General features: G+C 44.5%; 1 protein-coding gene across 1 annotated transcript; it reads left to right on the forward strand.

The window, feature by feature from the left end:
• On the forward strand, window positions 1–21,263 carry RSPH10B (radial spoke head 10 homolog B; the record flags this gene model as incomplete). Its single annotated transcript, XM_083372446.1, is given in 21 exon segments — window positions 1–27; window positions 29–243; window positions 881–956; window positions 1,226–1,294; window positions 2,376–2,549; window positions 3,498–3,583; window positions 4,602–4,722; window positions 5,617–5,793; window positions 5,905–6,046; window positions 6,521–6,642; window positions 6,899–7,088; window positions 10,577–10,685; window positions 12,015–12,094; window positions 13,222–13,370; window positions 14,134–14,241; window positions 15,206–15,385; window positions 16,020–16,157; window positions 16,735–16,819; window positions 17,729–17,844; window positions 20,358–20,548; window positions 21,053–21,263. Coding segments are annotated over 21 exon segments (2,766 nt in total).
• Window positions 21,264–21,587: the final 324 nt, after the last annotated feature.

Genomic DNA, 21,587 nt, shown 5'->3' on the forward strand with positions numbered 1-21,587 from the left:
ATGGGTAAAGACAAGAAGAAAGACAGCGAAAAAGGGCGAGAAGGCCGCGCCTCCTCCAGCCCACGACACCTCCATCGAGTTAGCGATCTCCAACCAGAATGTCCCACCTCTGGGAGACCAAGGGGACGAGCACTCGGCTAGTCGGATAGCTTCCAGAGAAGAAAGCAAAGCCCCCGAAATTCCTCTTGCCCCTGAACCCATTGAGTACGAAGAACCCATCCTCACCCAACTGATTGTTGAAAGGTAAAACCCGGGTCTTGCTAGGGCACAGTCACAGGGGACTGGTATCCGAGGAGTTTTCTGACTAATTTTGGAGCCTGGCTGAGTCCCCGATGGTGATTTTCGATGGTTTGGGCCCTCCAGATGTGTTGGATCCTCAGCGTCCAGAAGGCCTCGCCAGCGGGTTGAAATTCCGGTGTGGGGATCCCCAGATATCTGGGAGAAAGGGCAGGTGGCTGAAAGCGTCTTCTTCTTCCAGTTTTGGACAGAGAGGGAGACAGGCAGCATACAGATTTAGTAATTCAGCCAACCAACTGACAAACAAACAAGTCTTTTGCCAAATCAACCATCCTGGCTTGTTTTGCTCACTCTGCTACAGCATAATCCAGGGCGAGCACACCGCAACAGCTGAATTCACACAACACAAGAGCCAGTTTGGTCTACTGTGTTTCCCCCAAAATAAGACACACACCTCCCCCCAAAATAAGCCCTAGCTTGATTTTTGTTGGGGTGGGCCTAATATAAGCCCTACCCCAAAAATAAGTCTGGAGGGTGGGGGTGGCCAGCACAAGTTGACTTGACCCTGCCCCCAAATGGCTGCATCCATAGTATGATTTATTAATTCGGGCGAGTTTTCATCTTGAATTTATGTTCTCCATAGTTACGAGGGAGAAAAGATCCGTGGATTATATGAAGGGGAAGGAACGGCCTATTTTCAAGGAGGCAACATCTACAAGGTGACAACATCTGTGTGAAATCTGAAGGATATAGAATTTCCCTTGGTGTGACAGGCCGTTTCATTATTTCCTTCAGGAGCAGGGTGGATTTAAAGACTAGCTTCTTTTATTTCCTGTACGGGGGTTGAAAGGGTGGCCTGAACTAAACCCTGGTGAGGAAACCAGGGCCAACTTACTCTTTGACAGAGAGGCGGGGATCTGACTCTTCTTACTGTTCTGTGATTTGAGGAATCACGGCACCCACTCATTGGCTTTTTGCCATTTTGTAGGGAATGTTTTCGGAAGGACTTATGCACGGGCGAGGGACTTACACATGGAACGATGGAGTGCAGTACGAGGTGCGTAGCTCCACTCTCAGCCAGATTTGCAACTGCTTGCAAATCAGAACAAAGGAAAGATGGACACTTGCAAGCACGGACGCCAGATTTAGGATTGAGGTTCTCCAAAGCGCCTGAGGGCAGGACAAGAAGCAACGGATGGAAATTAATTAAGGAGAGAAGCAACCTTAAAAGAGCCTTGGTGGAGCAGTGGGCTAATGCCTCCTTAAGTAACACCAGCTGCCTGCCATTAGTGCAGGTTCGAGTCCCACCAGGCTCAAGGTTGACTCAGCCTTCCATCCTTCCGAGGTAGGTAAAATGAGGACCCAGATTGTTGGGGGCAATTAAGCTGACTTTGTAATAATGCTGCTGGGGCCCCCCGAAAGCCCTAATAAGCAGGCATATACATAGAATGAAGGCTATTGTTAAGCACATTGATTTGTGCTTTAAAATTGTAAGCCGCCCTGAGTCTTCGGCGAAGGGCGAGATATAAATGGGATTAAAATAAATAAAAATAAATAAACCTAGAACTAAAGAGAACATTAGAACAATGAAGGAGAATATTTGTAGCTCAGGGTTGAAATGAGGGGTCCCTGGTGCTCTCTGAGCATGCTGGTTTTCTTGCAGACGTTTCATTATCCTAACTAGGTAACATCAGTGCTAGTAAGGACTCCTTACTAGCAACTGATGATGTTAGTTAGGGTAATGAAATGTCTGCAAGAAAACCAGCCATCTCAGAGAGCACCAAGGACCTCTCAAAGTTAGAACAATTAATCAATGGAACGGCTTGCTTGCAGAAAATGTGGGTGCTCCATGACTGGAGTTTTTTAAAGAAGTGATTGGACCACCCCTTGTATGAAATGGCTGGCTGGGGGAAATCCTGGGAGTTTTAAGTCCACAAGTCTTAAAAGTTGCCCTCTTTGGAGACTCCTGCTCAGCGTTGTCGAATTTTCCTACCTTTCCAGTGGAAAGGACGAGAGTGAGCCTTTTTTCCTCTCTCCTATATTTTTTTAAAATTTATTTTAATTCCATTTATATCCCGCCCTTCTCCGAAGACTCAGGGCGGCTTACAAGCTTAGCGTAAAATCTTCCTGACTTGCAGGGAAACTTCGTCAAGAACGTGCAGATGGATCGTGGCACTTACAAGTGGCCGGATGGCAGCCTGTACGAAGGCGAAGTGAAGAACGGGATCAGACACGGCTTCGGCATGTACAAATGCGGCACCTATCCCGTTTCGTACATTGGCCAGTGGGTGGAAGGCAAGAGACACGGAAAGGTAGGCCCTGGAAGCACACACAGGAAGCCCTCAATCGTTCATTTTTTATTTTATTTTTTTAAAGAACGCACAACGCAAGTTTTATGGGTAATTTGGTACAATCTGAAGGAAAAAGTTGGTTTCACATTTGTTAAAAACAGTCGCTTTCTCCCTGTTGAGGAGGCAGCGTGGCTGTTTTTTTTCCTAATGCAAAGATAAAGCTAAAAGATTGAATCATACAACCCAAGTTTTAAAAATCGTAGAGGCAGATCAGCCCCTTTTAGCTACGTCCCACCTAGAATTTTACACGTTGGCAAAAGTACAGAACACAATTACATGGCAAACAATTCGTAGATACTTCATGTAGTGACCATTAGAAAAGCACTGCAAAAAGGGACTGATGACCATTTTTCACACTCAACAACCGCCGCAGCATCCCCGGGGTCACGTGATCAAAACTCGAGACGCTTGGCGACCGGCATGTATCTAGGACGGTTGCAGAGTCCTGGGGAAAGCCAATGGGGAAAGCCAGATTTACTTAACGACCGTGTCCCTAATTTAACAGGTGCAGCGATTCACTTAACAACTGTGCAAAAATGGCTTGAAAATGGGCGCAAAGCTCACTTTAAGAAGCGTCTCGCCTAGCAACAGAAATGTTGAGCTCCGTTGCGGTTATAAGTGTGAAGTTATCTGTAGTTGCCACAACTGGATTCCGGGCAGAAAGCTCTCCTTTTTTGTAGATCAGGGCTGTCCCATCCAGCATCAGCTTAAAATCCTCTTCCTGGCCTTTCCTTCTAACAGCCACAAAGAGTTAAACTCTTGGAGTTGGCTTACTGGGAGACTGATGGATGATCCGAAATGTTTTTAGTAAGGCTTCGTCGTGTCTTTTGCTTGTGTAAAACCTGATGGAGGATGCTTAAAAGAGTTTTCTTGAGCTCTTCAAAAGTGTTTGTGGCCGTTGATTTTCAGGGTACCATTTACTACAATGAACCGGGTTCTTCTTGGTACGAAGGAGACTTTGTGAACAATGTAAAAAGCGGATGGGGAATAAGATGGTAAGACGATAATTTATTCGCTGTGAGGAGGTTGGAATTTGATGGACACTTTTGGAGGGGCTGCATAACAGAATAGCAGAATAACAATAATAATAATAATAATAACAAAATAATAATAACAACAAAATAACAACAACAACAACAACAACAACAACAACAACAATAATAATAATAATAATAATAATAATAATAATAATAATAATAATAATAATAATATAAAGTTGGAAGGGACCTTGGAGGTCATCTAGTCCATCCCCGTTCAAGCAAGAAACCCTATACCGTTTCAGACAAATGGTTGTCCAGTCTCTTCTTAAAAACTTCCAGTGTTGGAGCATTCACAGCTTCTAGAGGCAGGTCGTTCCGCTGGTTAATTGTCCTCACTGTCAGGAAGTTTCTCCTTAGTTCCAGGTTGCTTCTCTCCTTGATTAGTTTCCAACCGTTGCTTCTTGTCCTGCCTTCTGGTGATGCTTTGGAGAATAGCTTGACTCCCTCTTCTTTGGGGCAGTCCCTTAGGTATTGTCCACCCTGGATCACAAGAATGTTCGCCCCCCATTTTTAAAATGCAACTATGGGATTTTAGGAAATACATTTGGCCCAGAAACCAAGTTTTAGGATCAAGGGAAGGGATGACAAGGCTTCAAACTGAATGGTGTTCCTGAAGAAAACTGCTTCTGGATATTTTAATTTTTTTTAATGGGACAAAAGATTGTGATGTGTGTACATTTGATCTACACAGACTTCCTGTCCCCAGAATTTTCAGCAAAAAAGGGGGGGCTATTTTAGATGGAGATGCTGGGAGCTGAACCGTCATCTGGATGGTTCTTGGTTGGGAAGGCCTGGTCTGTCTTAAAAATATTTTTTTTTATTTTATTTTTAATCCCATTTATATCCCGCCCTTCTCCGAAGACTCAGGGCAGCTTACAATCTAAAGCACAAATCAATGTGCTTAGCAATAAAAATAATGCTCCTCTGTTTACTGAACTCTGGTTCTGATGTTCTTCTCTGTCTCTTCGAACAGTTACAAATCTGGAAACATGTACGAAGGGCAGTGGGAGAGAGACCTGCGCCATGGAGAAGGACGAATGAGGTGGCTAACATCTAACCAGGAATATACTGGGAGCTGGGTTAATGGTATACAGGTGAGGCCAAATAGAACCGTTCTTCTTTTCCCAATTCCTCCAACTATACATAGTTATGACCAGGTCAGGTGGGGGAATTCAGTGGGGAAAGCAATTATGTTGGGAAGAGTTAGCAGTCAAAGGAAACCAGGCCGTCAAAGAACATGGTGGCTGAAGACCATCAAACTGACACAAGTAGTAGTGCAAGATTGGAAGATGTGGAAAAACTGGGCCATAAAATCGCCAAGAGTTGGACACGACTGAATGGATAATATCATCATCACCATCATAGATGGTTACGGCTTAGTCCTTGTATGGACCTGAGGGTCTCTCTATACCTTGTTCCTCAAAGTTTGGATATAGAATTCATTTAGATGTCTAAACAATGGCCTAATTCAGGGTAGGCCACCTTGGCTCTTTTATGACTCATGGACTTCAACTCCCAGAATTCCTGAGGCAGCATGGCTCAGCTTGGAAACTCTCCCTTTCCCCCTCAGCATGGCTGGCTCAGGAATTCTGGGAGTTGAAGTCCATGAGTCATAAAAGAGCCAATGTTGCCCACCCTGGCCTAGTTACATGTGTTAAAAGTCCACATGTCTCCCTCCGTAGAACCTATGGATCAGGAGTCTCCAACCTTGGCAACTTTAAAACTTGTAGACTTCAACTCCCAGAATTGCTGGCTGAGGATTTGCTGGGAGTCGAAGTCCAAGTGTCGTAAAGTTGCCACAACTGGAGACCCCTGGCCTATAGGACAAGCAGTAGTTCTCAACCTCAGCACCTTTAAGACGTGTGGACTTCATCTCCCAGGATTCCCCAGCCAGCATGAATTCCGGGAGTGGAAGCCCACACACCTTCAAGCCACTAAGATTGAGAAAACACTGCTCCATAGAGCGTTCTGTCGGTTTATTTCCCTAGCACGGGCAAGGTACACATACCTGGTATCTGAAGAGGATAGCTGGGTCACAGTACCCCCTAAGGAATGAGTACGTTGGAGATTTCGTCAACGGTGATCGGCATGGACACGGAAAATTCTTCTTTGCCAGCGGCGCCATGTACGATGGGGCATGGGTGCTGAACAAAAAGCACGGCAAGGTAAGCGCAGAGACGTCCCGGAAAGAGCGAGAACGTTTCACAGCAGCTGAAAAAGACCAGGTTTTAAAAGAGCAGAACAGCTACGAGCAATTACTTTTTTTTTTCCCTCAGGGCAAGCTGGTCTTCAAGAACGGCCGGGTGTACGAAGGCGAGTTCAACTACGATCACATCGCCGAGTGCCCGTCCTTGCAAATTGACGTGACCAACATGGAAGAACTGAGCAATCTTCCGCTGAAGGGTTTTTCTGGCATAGGTGAGCTGCTTCGAAGTAGAGGGAAGAAAAGATGAGCCTGGGTGAGCTTTGCCGAAGATGCTCCCTTTAACCCCCCCCCCCGAAGACCTCTGGTGACTTCACGGCCGCAGGCGTCCCATCCAAATATTAATCAGGTCATACCCTGCTCAGTATGTTTTGAGATCCACCAATTTTAATGGGTGCAATATTGGTCGATACAACTTGTTTCGACAAGTTTTCCTCCACACTCTTGAAAAAAAATCCCCACCATAGCTCATAAAAGATAATGAGTAAGTTTCAAAGTACCGAAGAAAAGAATGCATTTGTAAAGGCATATTTTGAAAGAACGCAAGTATCTTTTTTTAAGGGATTTATTTGTGTTTGCGTTCATCCTTTCTGTGAACGCCCTCTGTTTTCACGACTGGGTCTTACTTTTAAAAGACGTTTGCAGTAGAGACTGGATGCCTTTGACATTTTCTCTTTTTCACTGCCTAGATAGCGTCAAAGTTGTTGATCATTCGAGGAGTTCCTTTTCGGCAGGACCAAACATCGAAATAGATTTATCCACCTTGTTGGCTATATTTCCGGAAAAAGACAAGGAAGATGAAATGAAACAGGTATGGGAAGCTGGTCTGCACACCTCTGTGACCTTGTTGTTGTTGTTAGCTACGAAGTCGTGTCCGACCCATCACAACCCCATGGACAATGTGCCAAATTGGTGTACTCCATAAAGCTTTACATTAGGAGGTTGGGATGTCCTGAAGGTGTTTGCTTGGTTGGGTTCGTCGGTTGGAACCATGACATAAAATATCACGAGTGGCCATCTCAATCCTCTTCTCTTTAAGTTCTTGATTTGTGCTTTGCTTCTCCTAGACCGAATACGCTGTGCTGAGATATATCTCCGAGTTGAGGAGGATCTACACCTTTTACAGCAGCCTGGGCTACGACCATTCCCTGGACAACACTTTCTTGATGACCAAGCTTCAGTTCTGGAGGTTCTTGAAGGACTGCAGATTTCATTACTGCAACCAGACGCTCGCCTCCATGGACCGGATTCTGAACGGTGTGTGTTTATTTCTCACTACAGGCCATTCCATGTTTTTTTTTTACTTTGTGATGGCTCTGTCTCTACTACAACCCCTGGCTTATCCCAAACTCTAATTAGCTTTGTAAGCCATTAGCGGTTTTTGACCTGGAGCCATTGCAAGGGAACGTTCCATTAGAAGCCTGCTAACATTCCCAAAATTTAAGCATCGTACAGGCAGTCCTGAACTTAGGGACACTTCATTTGGGGGCCGTTTGAATTTACAGTGGCGTTGGGGGGAAAAAAAGCGACCGAGGGCTGTTTTTTCACACGGTCACGTGATCAAAATGCAGACCCTTGGCAACCGGCACGAATTTATGACCGTTGCCATATCCGGGGGACTCACGTGATCCCCTTTTGCGAATTCTGATATGCAAAGTCAATTGGGGGAGGGGGAAACACGCCAGATTCACTTAACAATCATGTTACTAACTTAACAACTCCAGTGATTTCCTGGAGGGGGAGGATCAATGGAAAGTGTATTTGTGTGTTTCTGTGTGTGTGTGTGTGTGTGTGTGAAAATCATTGTCAACGCTGCTAACATTGGATGTTTTTGCATTGACAACAGATGGAAATGTAGCCATTTTCTTCCTTTTGCTTTTAGAGTTTAGATGATGCTGGGGGGGGATGCGAATGAGAGTTTAGCTAGACATAATAACACTGAACCTAGTGTGAGAACCAAGGTTATTGAAATAAGAGATGATAAAGAATTGGCGGATGGAGAGGAAGCCCGGGCTTCAAGCTAATTGGGGAATGTGATTTATGACTGTAAAATTGGAGGAGGAATTGTGCTTTGATCCTAGGTGCCCAGGGGAGGGGAATTCAGCTTTTGGCTTCGATTATGTAAGTGCCGATATTATGCTACTCGAATAAAAGGTTCTTTAAGGTAAACAAAGTCTCAAGGTTCTTTTGAAGATTTTCATCTGTCGGAACCATAACTGTCATTGTTGATTCCTGGTGACTGCCTGGATAAATCCCCGCAGTTTTCTTTGCGAGGTTTTAGAAATGGTTGGCCATTGTCTGATTCTTCTCAAACCTGAGAGTGTGACTGGCCTAACGTAGATTCCCCCAGCTGGCTTTGTGCCTAAGGCAGGACTAGAATTCACTGTCTCCTGGTTGCTAGCCTGGCGCCTTAACCTCTGCAGCAAACTGATCTCACTAACAGATTCCTGCAGTTTTCTTGGCAAGATTTCAGAAGCGGTTACCCCTTGCCTTCTTCTTCTTCCTGGGGCTGAGAAAGGAGGATTCACCTGGTTTTCCTACCTAAGGCAGGACTGGAACTCACAGTCTCCAGGTGTTTAGCCTGCTTCTCAAGCAGTTCATCAAACTAGCTCTCTCAATGGAAGGTTTACTTCACTTCCTTTGATAGATTGCGGCAACTCCTTCCTCTATTCTTTCTTATTTTCTTCCTCCCCCCCCACCACTATTTTTAACGCGCCCAGCAGTTGGGTTACTCACACTTTTTGCATTTTACTAGATAATCTGATCGGCCATTTCGAAGCATTCAAATGCAAATTTTCACACTGTTCTTTTGCAAGGAATGGGATTTTTCCTCTCTCCCCTCCCTCTTGCATACTTCTTTCGTTTTGGAAATTTTTCCAAATATTTTAAATGGCTTTTTTTTTTGCAAGAAAGGAATGAAAAAGGATTGAAACGACAAAAGGTTTAGAGAACTAGAAACATGAAGCAATGAGTTGGATTTGGGAGAGATGAATACACTGATTTCCCCCTTTTTTTAAAAAAAAAAATTCACGTCCAAATCTCTGCAGGAGGGACCATGATTTGCAAAAAACCCATTTGTGTGTTGTTGTTTTGAAGTAGAAGATAATATAATAATAATAATACGTAACCTAAGTTAAAGAGTTTCCGAAACTTTAGAAGCAGCAACGCATGGAAAACAAACTTAACCAATCATGAAGAGATAGGGGGAGGAAGGGGTGGAGCAATGCAAATCTAAAACCAATGGGGAAAGCAGAAAAGTCCCAAATTTGACATAATCCAGAAAAGTCTGATAAATTCTGCAGATCGTCGTAACTGGAAGGAGTTCATTCGGGTGGGGTTTGAAAACGATGCGTTCTCAGAGGATACTCCTGAGCGCAGGAATCAGCCTGACCTGACTTTGGCCTTTAGCCCGTAGGCAACTCAGATGCTGTCTCCCAAACCCAGAATTTCCAGAGAAGGGAAGCCTTTGGCATCCCCTCCCATCCTTGGCTATCGCTTCTCGGCCTTTTGGCTAAGATCAAGTGTAGTATCTGTTCTTATCAGTTTAATATCTGATATGTCCTCTATCTGAGGACTGTGTATTAAATGGATTTTTGGAATCAGGAGATGGACTAGGGGCTTGCTCCACCCACTCCACGCATTGACCTGGTATTGCAGTGCCTCCAGGAACAGTGCCCCCCCCCTAATTTGGTTCAAAATTAGATTTGAATTTTACTTCCCCCTCCTTTCTTTTTGCTTTTTAATTTATGCTCTCATTATGTTTCTTCTATTTTTTCCTTTTCTAATTTTCTTTCCTTATCTTTATTTTTCTTCTGCCTCTTTTCCATTTTTATCATCTCCTTCTGTTTCTCCTTTTCTTATTTCTTTTTCCTGTTCCTCTTCTATTTTTTTTCCTTCCTTGTTTTCTTTCTACCCCTTCTTCATTCAGTTCTCCCCCCCCCCCGCCCATAATAGGTGGATAGATGGATGGATAAACAGATGGTAGAGAGGTTGGATAGATGACAGATGAGTGATAGAGAGAGAGAGACAGAAAGGATGGATAGATGATAGATGACAGATAGAGGATGGATTCATGATAGATGACAAATGATGATAGGTAGGTAGAGATAGATAGATAGATAGATAGATAGATAGATAGATAGATAGATAGATAGATAGATAGATAGATAGATAGATAGATAAACAGACAGACAGACAGACAGACAGATGAGAGGATGGATAGATGATAGATGACATAGAGGATAGATGATAGATGAGAAATGATAGGTAGGTAGAGATTGATAGATAGATAGATAGATAGATAGATAGATAGATAGATAGATAGATAGATAGATAAAAAGAATGACAGATAATTAGAATGGATAGATGACACATAGATAGATAGATAGATAGATAGATAGATAGATAGATAGATAGATAGACAGACAGACAGACAGACAGATGAGAGGATGGATAGATGATAGATGACATAGAGGATGGATTGATAGATGATAGATGACAAATGATGATAGGTAGGTAGATATAGATAGATAGATAAAAAGTATGACAGATAATTAGAATGGATAGATGACACAGATAGATAGATAGATAGATAGATAGATAGATAGATAGATAGATAGATAGATAGATAAAAAGTAGATGGAGATGGGCTAGAAAGAGAATACGCATAGATAGATGATGGATACATATAGACAGACAGATAACTTCCCTCTGTGTCTGTGCATGACGGTATCTGTGTTTTTCAGATAAAACATTACTGGAAGAGATTCATTCTCCATACGAGACTTTGCTCCTTAGGATGTTTTTGACCTACCTCATTTACTTGTCCTTCCACATTTACCACAAGGAGTTCGAGTAAGTAGAGTGCAGTCGATGAGCTGGTAATTGAGACCGATGCCCTCGTCTATCCGATTGAGGGCACAGCTGGCCTGGAGTTTCCAGACGTGCTTCCAGTTTAGAGGGCTTTCTGTCAGAATCCATTTATATCACATTCATAAATGTATGTTTAAAATATTATCCCCCCCCCACCCTGGATTCTGCCATCTCCCGAGGAAGGAGGAGCGGATGTGGATTCAGCCTGCCTTAGGTTATTTCAAAGACCAAGGGAAACCTTTTGAACTGGGGGAACAAAGGGGAGGGTTAGGGAAGAAGGCATCTGGCCTGTGTCTCCATTTGAATCTGTAAAGGAAGAAGGCAATAACCGTAAAGATCCAAAGTTCCCTTTTTCCCATGAAAGGGATGACACGAAGTAAATGATGGGGGGCTGACCAAATGGGGTTGAGGGAAGGTGGGGGTTGAACTGGGAACTCTTTATAAAGTTTCAATCTGTAAAACAATACCAGGTCCTGTCTTGTATTTCCACAACCAAACATGTCCTAGTCAAAATTCCTTTTGGACTAGAACTGACTCCAAGAGTTTTTGTTTTCCTAAGATGTGGATTGGGGTGGGTCCTGAGAGCAAACGATGTAGGTTTTACACCTGGAAAAATATCCTGCAAGGTCAACGTTTTGCTCGCTGTTTGGTCAATCCGGATGACCTCAATCACGACGAGAGCCAAAGATGAGGAATGTGGGCAGTTATGTCTTGGTATCACTTGCAGGGCGATAGGTTGCTCACCACCGATCTTGGTGAATCAGGGCTATCACCAATGTAACCCTGGGTTGGCCTGATTAATAAAGTAAAATGGCAGCACTGGACCGAAGCATAAACCATTCTCTCTCTTTTTTGACGTGATGGACCTTGTTATCCCCTTGGAAGCAGCATCCCTGCTCATGTGTAGGACATGTAGAAGATGTTTCTTCTAGGGATGGCATTTACCATCTGCAGCTCATTTTCAGGGCAGGCTTTATCTTATTATTTCTCTAGTGCCGTCCAGTGAATTAAAGTGGCCTTTTTATTCAGTTAAAGCCATGGCTTTACATTTTTGAATCTAGCCCAGCCTTCTCTCACTCAACCCTCTTCAGATGAGTTGGGACTGAACTCCCAGAATTAAGTTTTGGATTGAGCCGGGTATGGAAAGGACCAGGTTGGGTTGACCCCGGACCGCATCAACGTAACGTAACTGACTGGCGATAGCACCTCAGATGTAGAACTGGATTTCCCCCCCCCACTTTGAATTTCTGAAGCTGTTTTCGCCAACTTTTCCAACAGCAGATGTATAACGGTGGTTTCCTCTAACCGTAGTGACACAAGTCCCCGCCTGTTCAAATGCTTCTCCAAGCTGATGGTCAAGAATATTTGTCCCAACGCCTGCCGTGTCAAAGGTAGGGTCGAGGTTTGCATAGCTGGTTGGTTGTCTCACCTCCTCCAGTTTCCTCTCTTACACTGTCCAACTTGCTAGGCTGCATTAACAGAGGGATAGGATCAAGATTATTGTGTAGTGGGTTCTGGAACGCATGGATGACGCCAGGCACAGGAGTACAGCATAACCGTCTTTTATTAGGAGGTAGATTGTACTGGCTGGATAGGGTTTACCTGTGCTCTTTTATACCTGGCCAGGTGTGCTTCCAGCCAATTCAAACCTGGTTTTCCCGCCGAAAACCTAACCCTTACCTTAGCAGTAGTTTCGGTACAGCGCCACCTAGTGGTATCGGTTAAGCTGTCGCTTATAGTGTTCTAAACTCCATACATAACAAAGGTCACCTGAAAGTCTTAATACCACTTTACAAGGCCTTGGTAAGGCCACTCTTGGAATCCTGGTTTTGGTCACCACGATGTAAAAAAGAGGTTGAGACTCTAGAAAGAGTGCAGACAAGAGCAACGAAGAGGATCAGGGGACTGGAGGCTGAAAGATATAAGGAATTGGGTTGCAGGAATTGGGTATCTCTAGTTTAATGAAGAGAAGGACCAGGGGGGGACATGATAGCAGCCTTCCAATATCTCGGGGGCTGCCCCAAAGAAGAGGGAGTCAAGCTATTCCCCAAAGCACCCGAAGGCAGGACAAGAAGCAACGGATGGAAACTAATCAAGAAGAGAAGCAAGCTAGAACTAAGGAGAAATTCCCTGACACTTAGAACAATTAACCAGTGGAACAACCTGCCTCCAGAAGTTGTGAATGCTCCAACACTGGAAGTTTTTAAGAAGAGACTGGACAGCCATTTGTCTGACATGGTATAAAGGGTTTCCTGCCTGAGCAGGGGGTTGGACTAGATGATCTCCAAAGTTCCTTCAATTTTAACATCATCATCATCATCATTATTATTATTATTATTATTATTATTATTATTATTATTATTATTATCTTTTATTCATTAAACATGAACCTCAGTCAACTGAACATTCAAATTGACTGGCACTGATGGTTAGTATTATCATCATCTTCTTCTTCATCATCATTATTATTATTATGTATCCCTGTACTAATCAGCTCACCTTCTTCTCACCTGTACAGGTATATTGTTCAGTGACCGACAGCAAGCTGTCTATGCGCTCAGTTACATCGATAAGTGCTGGGAGATTTTCCAGGCATTCTGTCGACCAAGCACTCTGCCTCCTTACGAACCTACAATGACGATGAGGCACTTCCTTTGGATGTTGAAAGTAAATCTTAACTCTCAGAAGCTGCAGCAGCAGATCTCTAACCAACTTTGCCTGATCTGGTGGGAAGCCATTATGGAACATCAAGGCCGCAGGATCTAACCTGGGTCGGTCACCGGGACCCAGTGGCTGACCCAGACTGGATCCTGCAACGTTATCCCGGGATGTGTATATTTGCCTTCATTTGTAACATCACGGCTGTTAAAACACTTGATCAGTGGGACGACTTGCCTCCAGAAGTTGTGAATGCTCCAACACTGAAGGTTTTTAAAGGATTGGAAAAACATTGGTCTGAAATGTTTTTCTTGAGCAGGGGGTTGGACTAGAAGACCTCCAAGGTCCCTTCTAACTCTGTCATTCTGTTAGATAGAATCACATTTTGAGGATTGGTTTAGGGGCCACCAAGCTGGCGTGAACTTTTAGCCATAACTTAGATTTTAGTGTTGGGCAAATAATTACAGTCATTAGGTCTGCATAATCATGGGCAGCTTCACACTGTATTAAAACCCAAATCCCACGAAGAAAAAGAAATAATATCTTAAATAAATAAGCTTAAAGGTCATACGCTAGTGCAATGGAAGGGCTAATGGAATAATGTTGGAACGCCTTAAAGGATCAGCTTGGAGACAGATCATCCCAGAAAACTTTCTGGTTGGTCAAGAGGTGACACCAACTTGGTGGCACATAAATCAATCCTCAAAACGCGACTCTTCACGCAAGCCTGGCTATAACTAACCACCATTTTTTGTGGGGTTTCTATCTTCAGGATTTAAGACTGATAACCAAACAGCTGACAGCCACCAAGGTTGTGGACATTCTGGCTAAAGACCATCCTTCTGTCTCCGATGCAGAGACGGTCAATCTGGAGCACGAGGTAGGAACTTAAAAAAAAAAGATTTTGGGATTGACAATTTCAGGAAAAAGGCTCAGAATAGAATATTGCTGGAAAGGACCCCAAACTGAAGTCTAAATATATTATGTCCGCAGCATTTCACTGGTCTGCTAATTTAGTCACTTTGTAAAGAATGGGATAAGATTGCTTTGGCATGATCTGTTTTTAACAAACCCGTGCTGGCTTCTAGTTATAGCTTCGTTTCTAGATGTTCAGATGGGGTTTTTTATTATCTTTTCCAGTCTCTTCCCAGGTATTGATGTTAGGCTGTTTGTTTTGTAGTAATAATAATAATAATAAAGTTGGAAGGGACCTTGGAGGTCATCTAGTCCAACCCCCTGCTCAGGCAGGAAACCCTATCCCATTTCAGACAAATGGCTTTCCAGTCTCTTCTTAAAGACTTCCAGTGTTGGAGCATTCACAGCTTCTGGAGGGAAGGAGTTCCACTGGTTAATTGTTCTAACTGTCAGGAAGTTTCTCCTTAGTTCCAGGTTGCTTCTCTCCTTGACTAGTTTCCATCCGTTGCTTCTTGTCCTGCCTTCAGGGGCTTTGGAGAATAGCTTGACTCCCTCTTCCTTGGGGCAGCCCCTGAGATATTGGAACACTGCTGTCATATCACCCCTCACCCTTCTCTTCGTTAAACTAGATATACCCAATTCCATCAACTGTTCTCCAAGGCCTGTTTTTTTTTTCTTCCTACCAGAGCCACTCAGTAGAGAAAGTTATGGAGGCTTGGATAACTCAGGTGGACTTTTTGCACTTTGGATTTTAAGAAGACCCTCAATCCTCTTAAGTCCACTTGCGTTCTGGTGTCTCCTTCGGCTCCTCAAGCTTGGCCTGGTCCTCAAGATTTGATTCCTTGCCCATATCTTATCCCTGAATCCTTCTCCAGTGGGACTTCTCCGACCGCTTGGCTCGACCTCCTCTTCTTTGGTTTCTCTTTCAGCTTGTCTTCCTTGAGTTCTTTGAAGCTCTGGTAGACTGTGCCCTTCTTTATGTCACGGACGAGATGTTGAAGGAGCAGGCCGAAGAGGTTGCCCAAGAAGTGACAGCTTCTTACAGACCAGACCCGCTGCCAGAAAGGAGTGAAACTGCCTCTTTGCCTCTGGAATTGTCCTCTCCTCAGGTGAGTCCAGTTCGGATCTCTTGGATGTCCTCACAGAACTAAGTCAGGAAGAGACAAAACAGTCGCAGGCTATGTTTAAGTTGTGGTGGCCTTGGACAAAGTTTTTCATGGCTTAGCGTGTCAAGCAGATCCTGCGTGTTTGATTTAGTGCAGGGGTCTTCAAACGTGGCCCTTTGATGACTTGTGGACTTCAACTCCCAGAATTCCTCAGCCAGCGTGCCTGGCTGAGGAATTCTGGGAGTTGAAGTCCACAAGTCATCAAAGGCCCAAGTCTGGAAACCCCTGGTTTAGTGCATGTATGTCCAACCTTGGCAACTTTAAGGCTTGTGGACTTCAACCCCACAGAATTCCATGCTGGTGGGGAAATCTGGGAGTCAAAGTCCATAAGCCTTAAGATTGCCAAGGTTGGACACCCCTGTTGTGGAAAACCAGTTGCCAACTGCCTTGTGGGAATGCAACCTTTGACAACATGCCAAATTGTATCAAGTGGTTAACGAGGTCTGTTTCTCCAAGGTGATTGCTGAGAGGTGCTGTTTGGCCTGGCCCTGGCCACAGTTTGGGGACAGGACAGGAACATTTAAGTGCCTTCGCTACCTTCTTCTAGTCACACTGCGTTCTGTTTTCAACCTCGTAGTCAATTCATACTAGAAGCACCAGCAGTGAAGAAGCAAGCAATGAAGGCGCAGATGTCACCGCCATTCAAGTTGGCCCCAAATATTCCTCAAGCAAGATTGTGCATTTCGTGGAAGTGGGCAAGACCAAGAAATCTGAAGGCCATAAGAAGGGAAGTAGTAGTAGTAGTAGTAGTAGTAGTAGTAGTAGTAGCAGCAGCAATAATGATAATTATTTATTTTATTTATTTATTATATTTTTATACCGCCCTTCTCCCAAAGGACTCAGGGCGGTGTACAGGGCAATAAATATAAAAGCAGAATACAAAAGTTAAAAAACAATTAAATATAGTGCCCAAATTTAAAACAATAACTAAAAACATATTAAAACCCCTGCCCTAACCCATCAAACCAGGTCGGATTGCTCAAATAAATACGTTTTTAGATTGCACCGGAAGGAGCGAAGGTCGGGGGCCATCCGGAGCTCAACCGGATAATGATGATAATAATAATAATAATAATAGAGTCGGAAGGGACCTTGGAGGTCATCTAGTCCAGCCCCCTGCTCAGGCAGGAAACCCCATAACCATTTCAGACAAATGGCTGTCCAGTCCCTTCTAAAAAAACTTCCAGTGTTGGAGCATTCACCGCTTCTAGAGGTAGGTTGTTCCACTGGCTGATTGTCTTTCCTTCCTCGATTTATCCTATATTTTTTTTTCACCTTTTCTTTTTATCCAGAAAGGCAAAAGCAAAGAAGGGAAGAAAGAGGAGAAACCCCACAAAGGGAAGTCCCACAGCAAAGAAAAAACTGCCTCTTCTCAAAGTGAGTGCAAAACATCCAAGCTGTAATAATCTACAAACTTTGGCCGGCTCTCCGGAGAAATATAAGTGAGGACAGAACTAGAGTCTGCCCTTTCCGGGGGCGATGTTCCAGATAGAGCAATTGCACCAGGGTAAGTCGTCCTGGTGAATGTGAGGCTCAAAGAACCAAGAACAACCCAAGGAGTTACTTCAGAGTAGTTTCTTTGCTGCTGTTCACCTGCAGACAGAATCTTGCCAGACTAAAGCAACCACCTGCATTAATATAGATATACTCCGTGGTTTGTCCTTGCCCTTTTCCTCCCGACCACACATTCCAAGCTCCACCGCCTCTTTGCTCTCTGGCAAGGAGTCCCTCCAATTTGCAAATAGCCCTTGACTTACCCCCATTCAAACAGCACAGACTTACAACGAGGCCTTGCCCTTAGAACCACTGCAGTATCCTTACCGTCCTCGCTCGATCAGAATTCGGGTGCTGGGCAACTATTTATGATGATGGCGGCAGCATCCCGGGATCGTGCCATTACCCTTCGCGACCTTCCCAGCTGACTATGATTGGTTGGTACCCTGGTTTGCCTTGTGCATTGCCAGCTGGGTGTCCGACACACACACATACATACACACACACAAAAAAAACACCACACACCAGCCTTACAAAACAGGAAACTGATTTATTCACCATCTAAGATGGAATCAAAATATATCAAGGTTTAGTGCCGTGTGTAATCCTATAGCTGGCTACCGGAGGACGTTTGAATTGCTAGATCTACATCGGCTTCTCTTTAGTGGGGAAAGGAATCACAACTCTGCATTTTGTCAACATAACTGGAGATTCCCCCCCACACACACACACATACAAAGCAAAGCGCTATTTGATTATTCATTAACTTCTGTTTTTGTTTTGTTTTTCCAGGCATAGCTGTGAATGTCGTGTTTTCTCCCATCCTGGAAGAGAAAGAAGCAACCGTTGAACCTCTGCCAGCTTTAGGAGGGAAGCTGGATAAAATTCCATTGAAGGAATTAGCAGGTGTGAGATTTACGAAGTGTTTTGGGAAACCCAAGGCAGTAGCAGTAGCAGACCAGGTTTCCTCTAACTTGGATAGCGTTGGGTTCGCAGAAGGCTGGGGTGAAGATTCTGCTTTGAAGAACTCAACAGAACCAAATAGCCAAAGAGACAGAATAACAGAGTTGGAAGGGACCTTGTGGGTCATCTAGTCCAACCAAGCAGGAGATCTTACACCATTTCAGACAAATGCTTGCCCATCCTCTTCTTCAAAACCTCCCGTGGTGAAAGGCCCACAACTTTTGAAGGCAATCCGTTCCACTGGTTAATTGTTCTTGCTGTCAGGAAATTTCTCCTGATTTCGAGGTTGGTTCGCTCCTTGATAGGTTTCCGTCCGTTGCCTCTTGTCCTGCCTTCCTACATTCCTCCCTACAGTCTAAGTATATCCCTTACTTAGATTCTGTTTCCAAAGGAAGAAAACTCGTGCAAGGTTTAATCCGTTGGCTTTTTAAGCGGTGAGCCATAAGGGAAGTAAATATCTGTTCACATTAGCTTACGAAACTGTTTTGGTCTCTTCTGGAGAAACATACACACACACACACACACACACACACACACCCCTATATATAAAATTATATATATATATATATATATATATATATAATTTCTGGATTTGGGTGAGTTTTGTCCTCTGCTTGTTGTTGTTGTTAGCTGCGAAGTCATGTCCGTCCCATCACGACCCCATGGACCACGTTCCTCCATTTAGGCTCACGCCTCCTGCTTCAGTGACTCCATCCAGCCACCTCGTTCTCTGTTGTCCCCTTCTTCTCTTGCCCTCAATCTTTCCCAGCATGAGGCTCTTCTCCAGTGAAGACCACTGGGCAGTCATATAAATCTTCTAAATGAATGAATGAATCTGTGTCTGTCTGTCTATCCATCCATCCATCCTTCTTACGACTATAACTTTGTTGCTTGTATCTTACGATTTATTGTTGTTGTTAGCTGCAAAGTCGTGTCCAACCCATCGCGACCCCATGGACAACGTTCCTCCAGGCCTTCCTGTCCTCTACCATCTTCTGGAGTCCCTTTAAGCTCAGGCCTACTGCTTCAGTGACTCCATCCAGCCACCTCCTTCTCTGTCGTCCCCTTCTTCTCTTGCCCTCAACCTTTCCCAGCGTTAGGCTCTTCTCCAGTGAGTCCATTCCTCTGCTATAGTCCCCAATTTCCCCCGTTTCAAATGGACTTTCCAGGCTGTTCGATTAAGAGTTGGGAATGTGTATTGGATGTGGGTATTTCTGCAAGCACCAGTGTTCTCACTGGAGGGCAGTCAAAGAATATCAGAAGAGGATATTATGAGCTTCCCGTCCTGAGCTTTGCAGGGGACGTCATTAAGAGGCGGCGTAGATCAGAGCATCCATTCAGTTCGACATTTGAGACTTAAGATTCATTTCAATTTTTCCTGATCAGGTTTTTTTTGGGGGGGGAGGGGGGGGAGGGGGGAAGGAATTCTTTTCAAAATCCTTCGATTGATCCGGAGGCATTCCATTTAACTTGGTACCGCAATTTGTATTGTTAAACTGATTTGCTGTGTGTGTGTTAATGGGAGGGGGGGGAAAAATAGGATTGTGTAGTGCCAGTGCTTTCAAAACAGCCTCCAGACGGACTCCAAATTGACACTTAATGCCCACAAACGATTGCCAAATTAGTCCCCAGGCGCAAGGGAGAAGGAGGTCTTATCGGAAAAATATAGAGCAAGAATCAGGAAAGTTATGTCGTCCAGCTTTCCCTCGATGTCAGCAGCCTGCTAGATTAGCTGTATCCTATTCTAGAGAGGCAGTTTGGTATAGTGGTGAAGGCATCAGGTTGGGAACTGGGTGACCCTGAGTTCTAGTCCCACCTTAGCCATGAAAGCAAGCTGGGTGACTTCAAGCCAGTCACTAGGAGTCTGTTAAGTTCTAGTCCCAACAGCTGGGAAATCTAACTGGGCGACTTTGGGCCAATCACCAGGAAACTGTGAGTTCTAGTCCCGCCTTAGGCATGAAAGCCAGCTGGGTGACTTTGGGCCAATCATCAGGAGACGGTGAGTTCTAGTCCTGCCTTAGGCATGAAAGTCAACTGGGTGACTTTGGGCTAGTCACCAGGAGACGGTGAGTTCTAGTCCCGCCTTAAAACATGAAAGCCAGCTGGGTGACTTTGGGCCAATCACTAGGAGACTCGTGACTTCTAGTCCTGCCTTAGCCACAAAGGCAGCCAGGTGACCTTGGGCCAGCCCATTTCTCTCAGCCCTAGGAAGGAGGCAATGGCAAACCCCTTCCGAAAAACCTTGCCAAGAAAACCGCAGAGACTTATCCACGCAGTCTCTGAGAAACAAGACACGGTTGAACAGAAGAAAAAAATAATAATGCTAGGCTACTTGGACCTTTTTTCTGGAGAATATTTGGCAAAACCTTAACTTCTACATGTTTTGCCATGTGGTTTTATATAGAGGCCTGTCTTTCCTGCTACCGTTTTTTTTTCCTTTTCTTTTCCAGAAAAGCTCGAAAAAGAGAAAAATGAGGAAAAAGATAAGCTCAACCTCTGGATGAGTCAGATGTACATTTTTTTTGTCAAAAGGTTTTTCGCCAACTACAAGAACTTGCAGTTGGTGAACGAAACCATCGTAGATAACAGAGTCCGAGAAGCCGAACTCTCAATCTTGCGGAAAAAACAAGAGGAGGAAGAAGAGGCCAAGTAAGCCATGGTAGTTTGTTTACACAGAATATGGTGCGTTGGGCTCTGAAAGTAGCCAAGACGGTGACTGCAAACTGAAGGATTCTCCATATGGTCAACCATCCATGATCCAAGTTGGGTTGATTTGGATCAAACCTGTAGCACAAGGATGCATTCCTTTCCCACCAGCTAGTTTGGAGCCATGATCACCTAAACCACGATGTGGTTGTTTGGCCTCAGTTCAGCTAACTGAAAGGAGTTGGTAAAGTAACCCTGATTTTTGGCTGCTCATTGAATGCAATTCTGGTTGGAACAAATCCTAGCATTTCCTACAGCTTTGGCTTGCTGGGGAATTCTGGGAGTTGCAAGTCCACCTCTCTTAAAATGACGGAGGTTGGGAAACACTGCTGTAGATCCTCCAATTTGGAAAACAGTGATTTTGGGTCAAAACTGGGCAGTAACTTCAAGATCAAAGTTAATCCTCCCTGCAGTTTAGGATTTGAAGACTCCTGTTTTTGTTGGCAGGCTCCAGGCTCTGAAGGAAGCTGAGGAGGCCCGAAAATTAGAAGAAGCGGCAGCGGAAAAAGCAGCCTTAGAACTGGAGGAGAGTTTGAATCGAGAAATGGAGGAAAGTCTGAGCCAGCTCCAATCTCCTCCGAAGGAAGAATCTCCTACTTCGCTTCAGAGCATGCCCGGTACCAAGGCAGCCGTAGCGGGGAAAAAGAAGAAAAAGTGAGAAGAGCTGCACAGCCACCAGGTAGTCCTCGATTTAAGACCACAACCAAGCCCAAAAAATTTCTCTTGCTGAGCCAGACAGGTGTTAGAAGCGAATTTTGCTCCGTTTTACCTTTCTTGCCACAGTTATGTGAATCCCTGCAGCTGCGAAGTTAGTAACGGGGTTGTTAAAGTGAATCTGTCTTTCCCCATCACATTTTGCTGGTCAGAAGGTCGCAAAAGGGGATCACGTGACCCCGGGAGCATCGTAAGTGCATGCCAATTTCCAAGCCTCTGAATTCTGACCACAGGACCATGGGGATGCTGCCGTGAGGTCGTTAAGGGT

This window comes from Vipera ursinii (assembly GCF_947247035.1).
Source record: "Vipera ursinii genome assembly, chromosome: 13".
NCBI lineage: Eukaryota > Metazoa > Chordata > Lepidosauria > Squamata > Viperidae > Vipera > Vipera ursinii.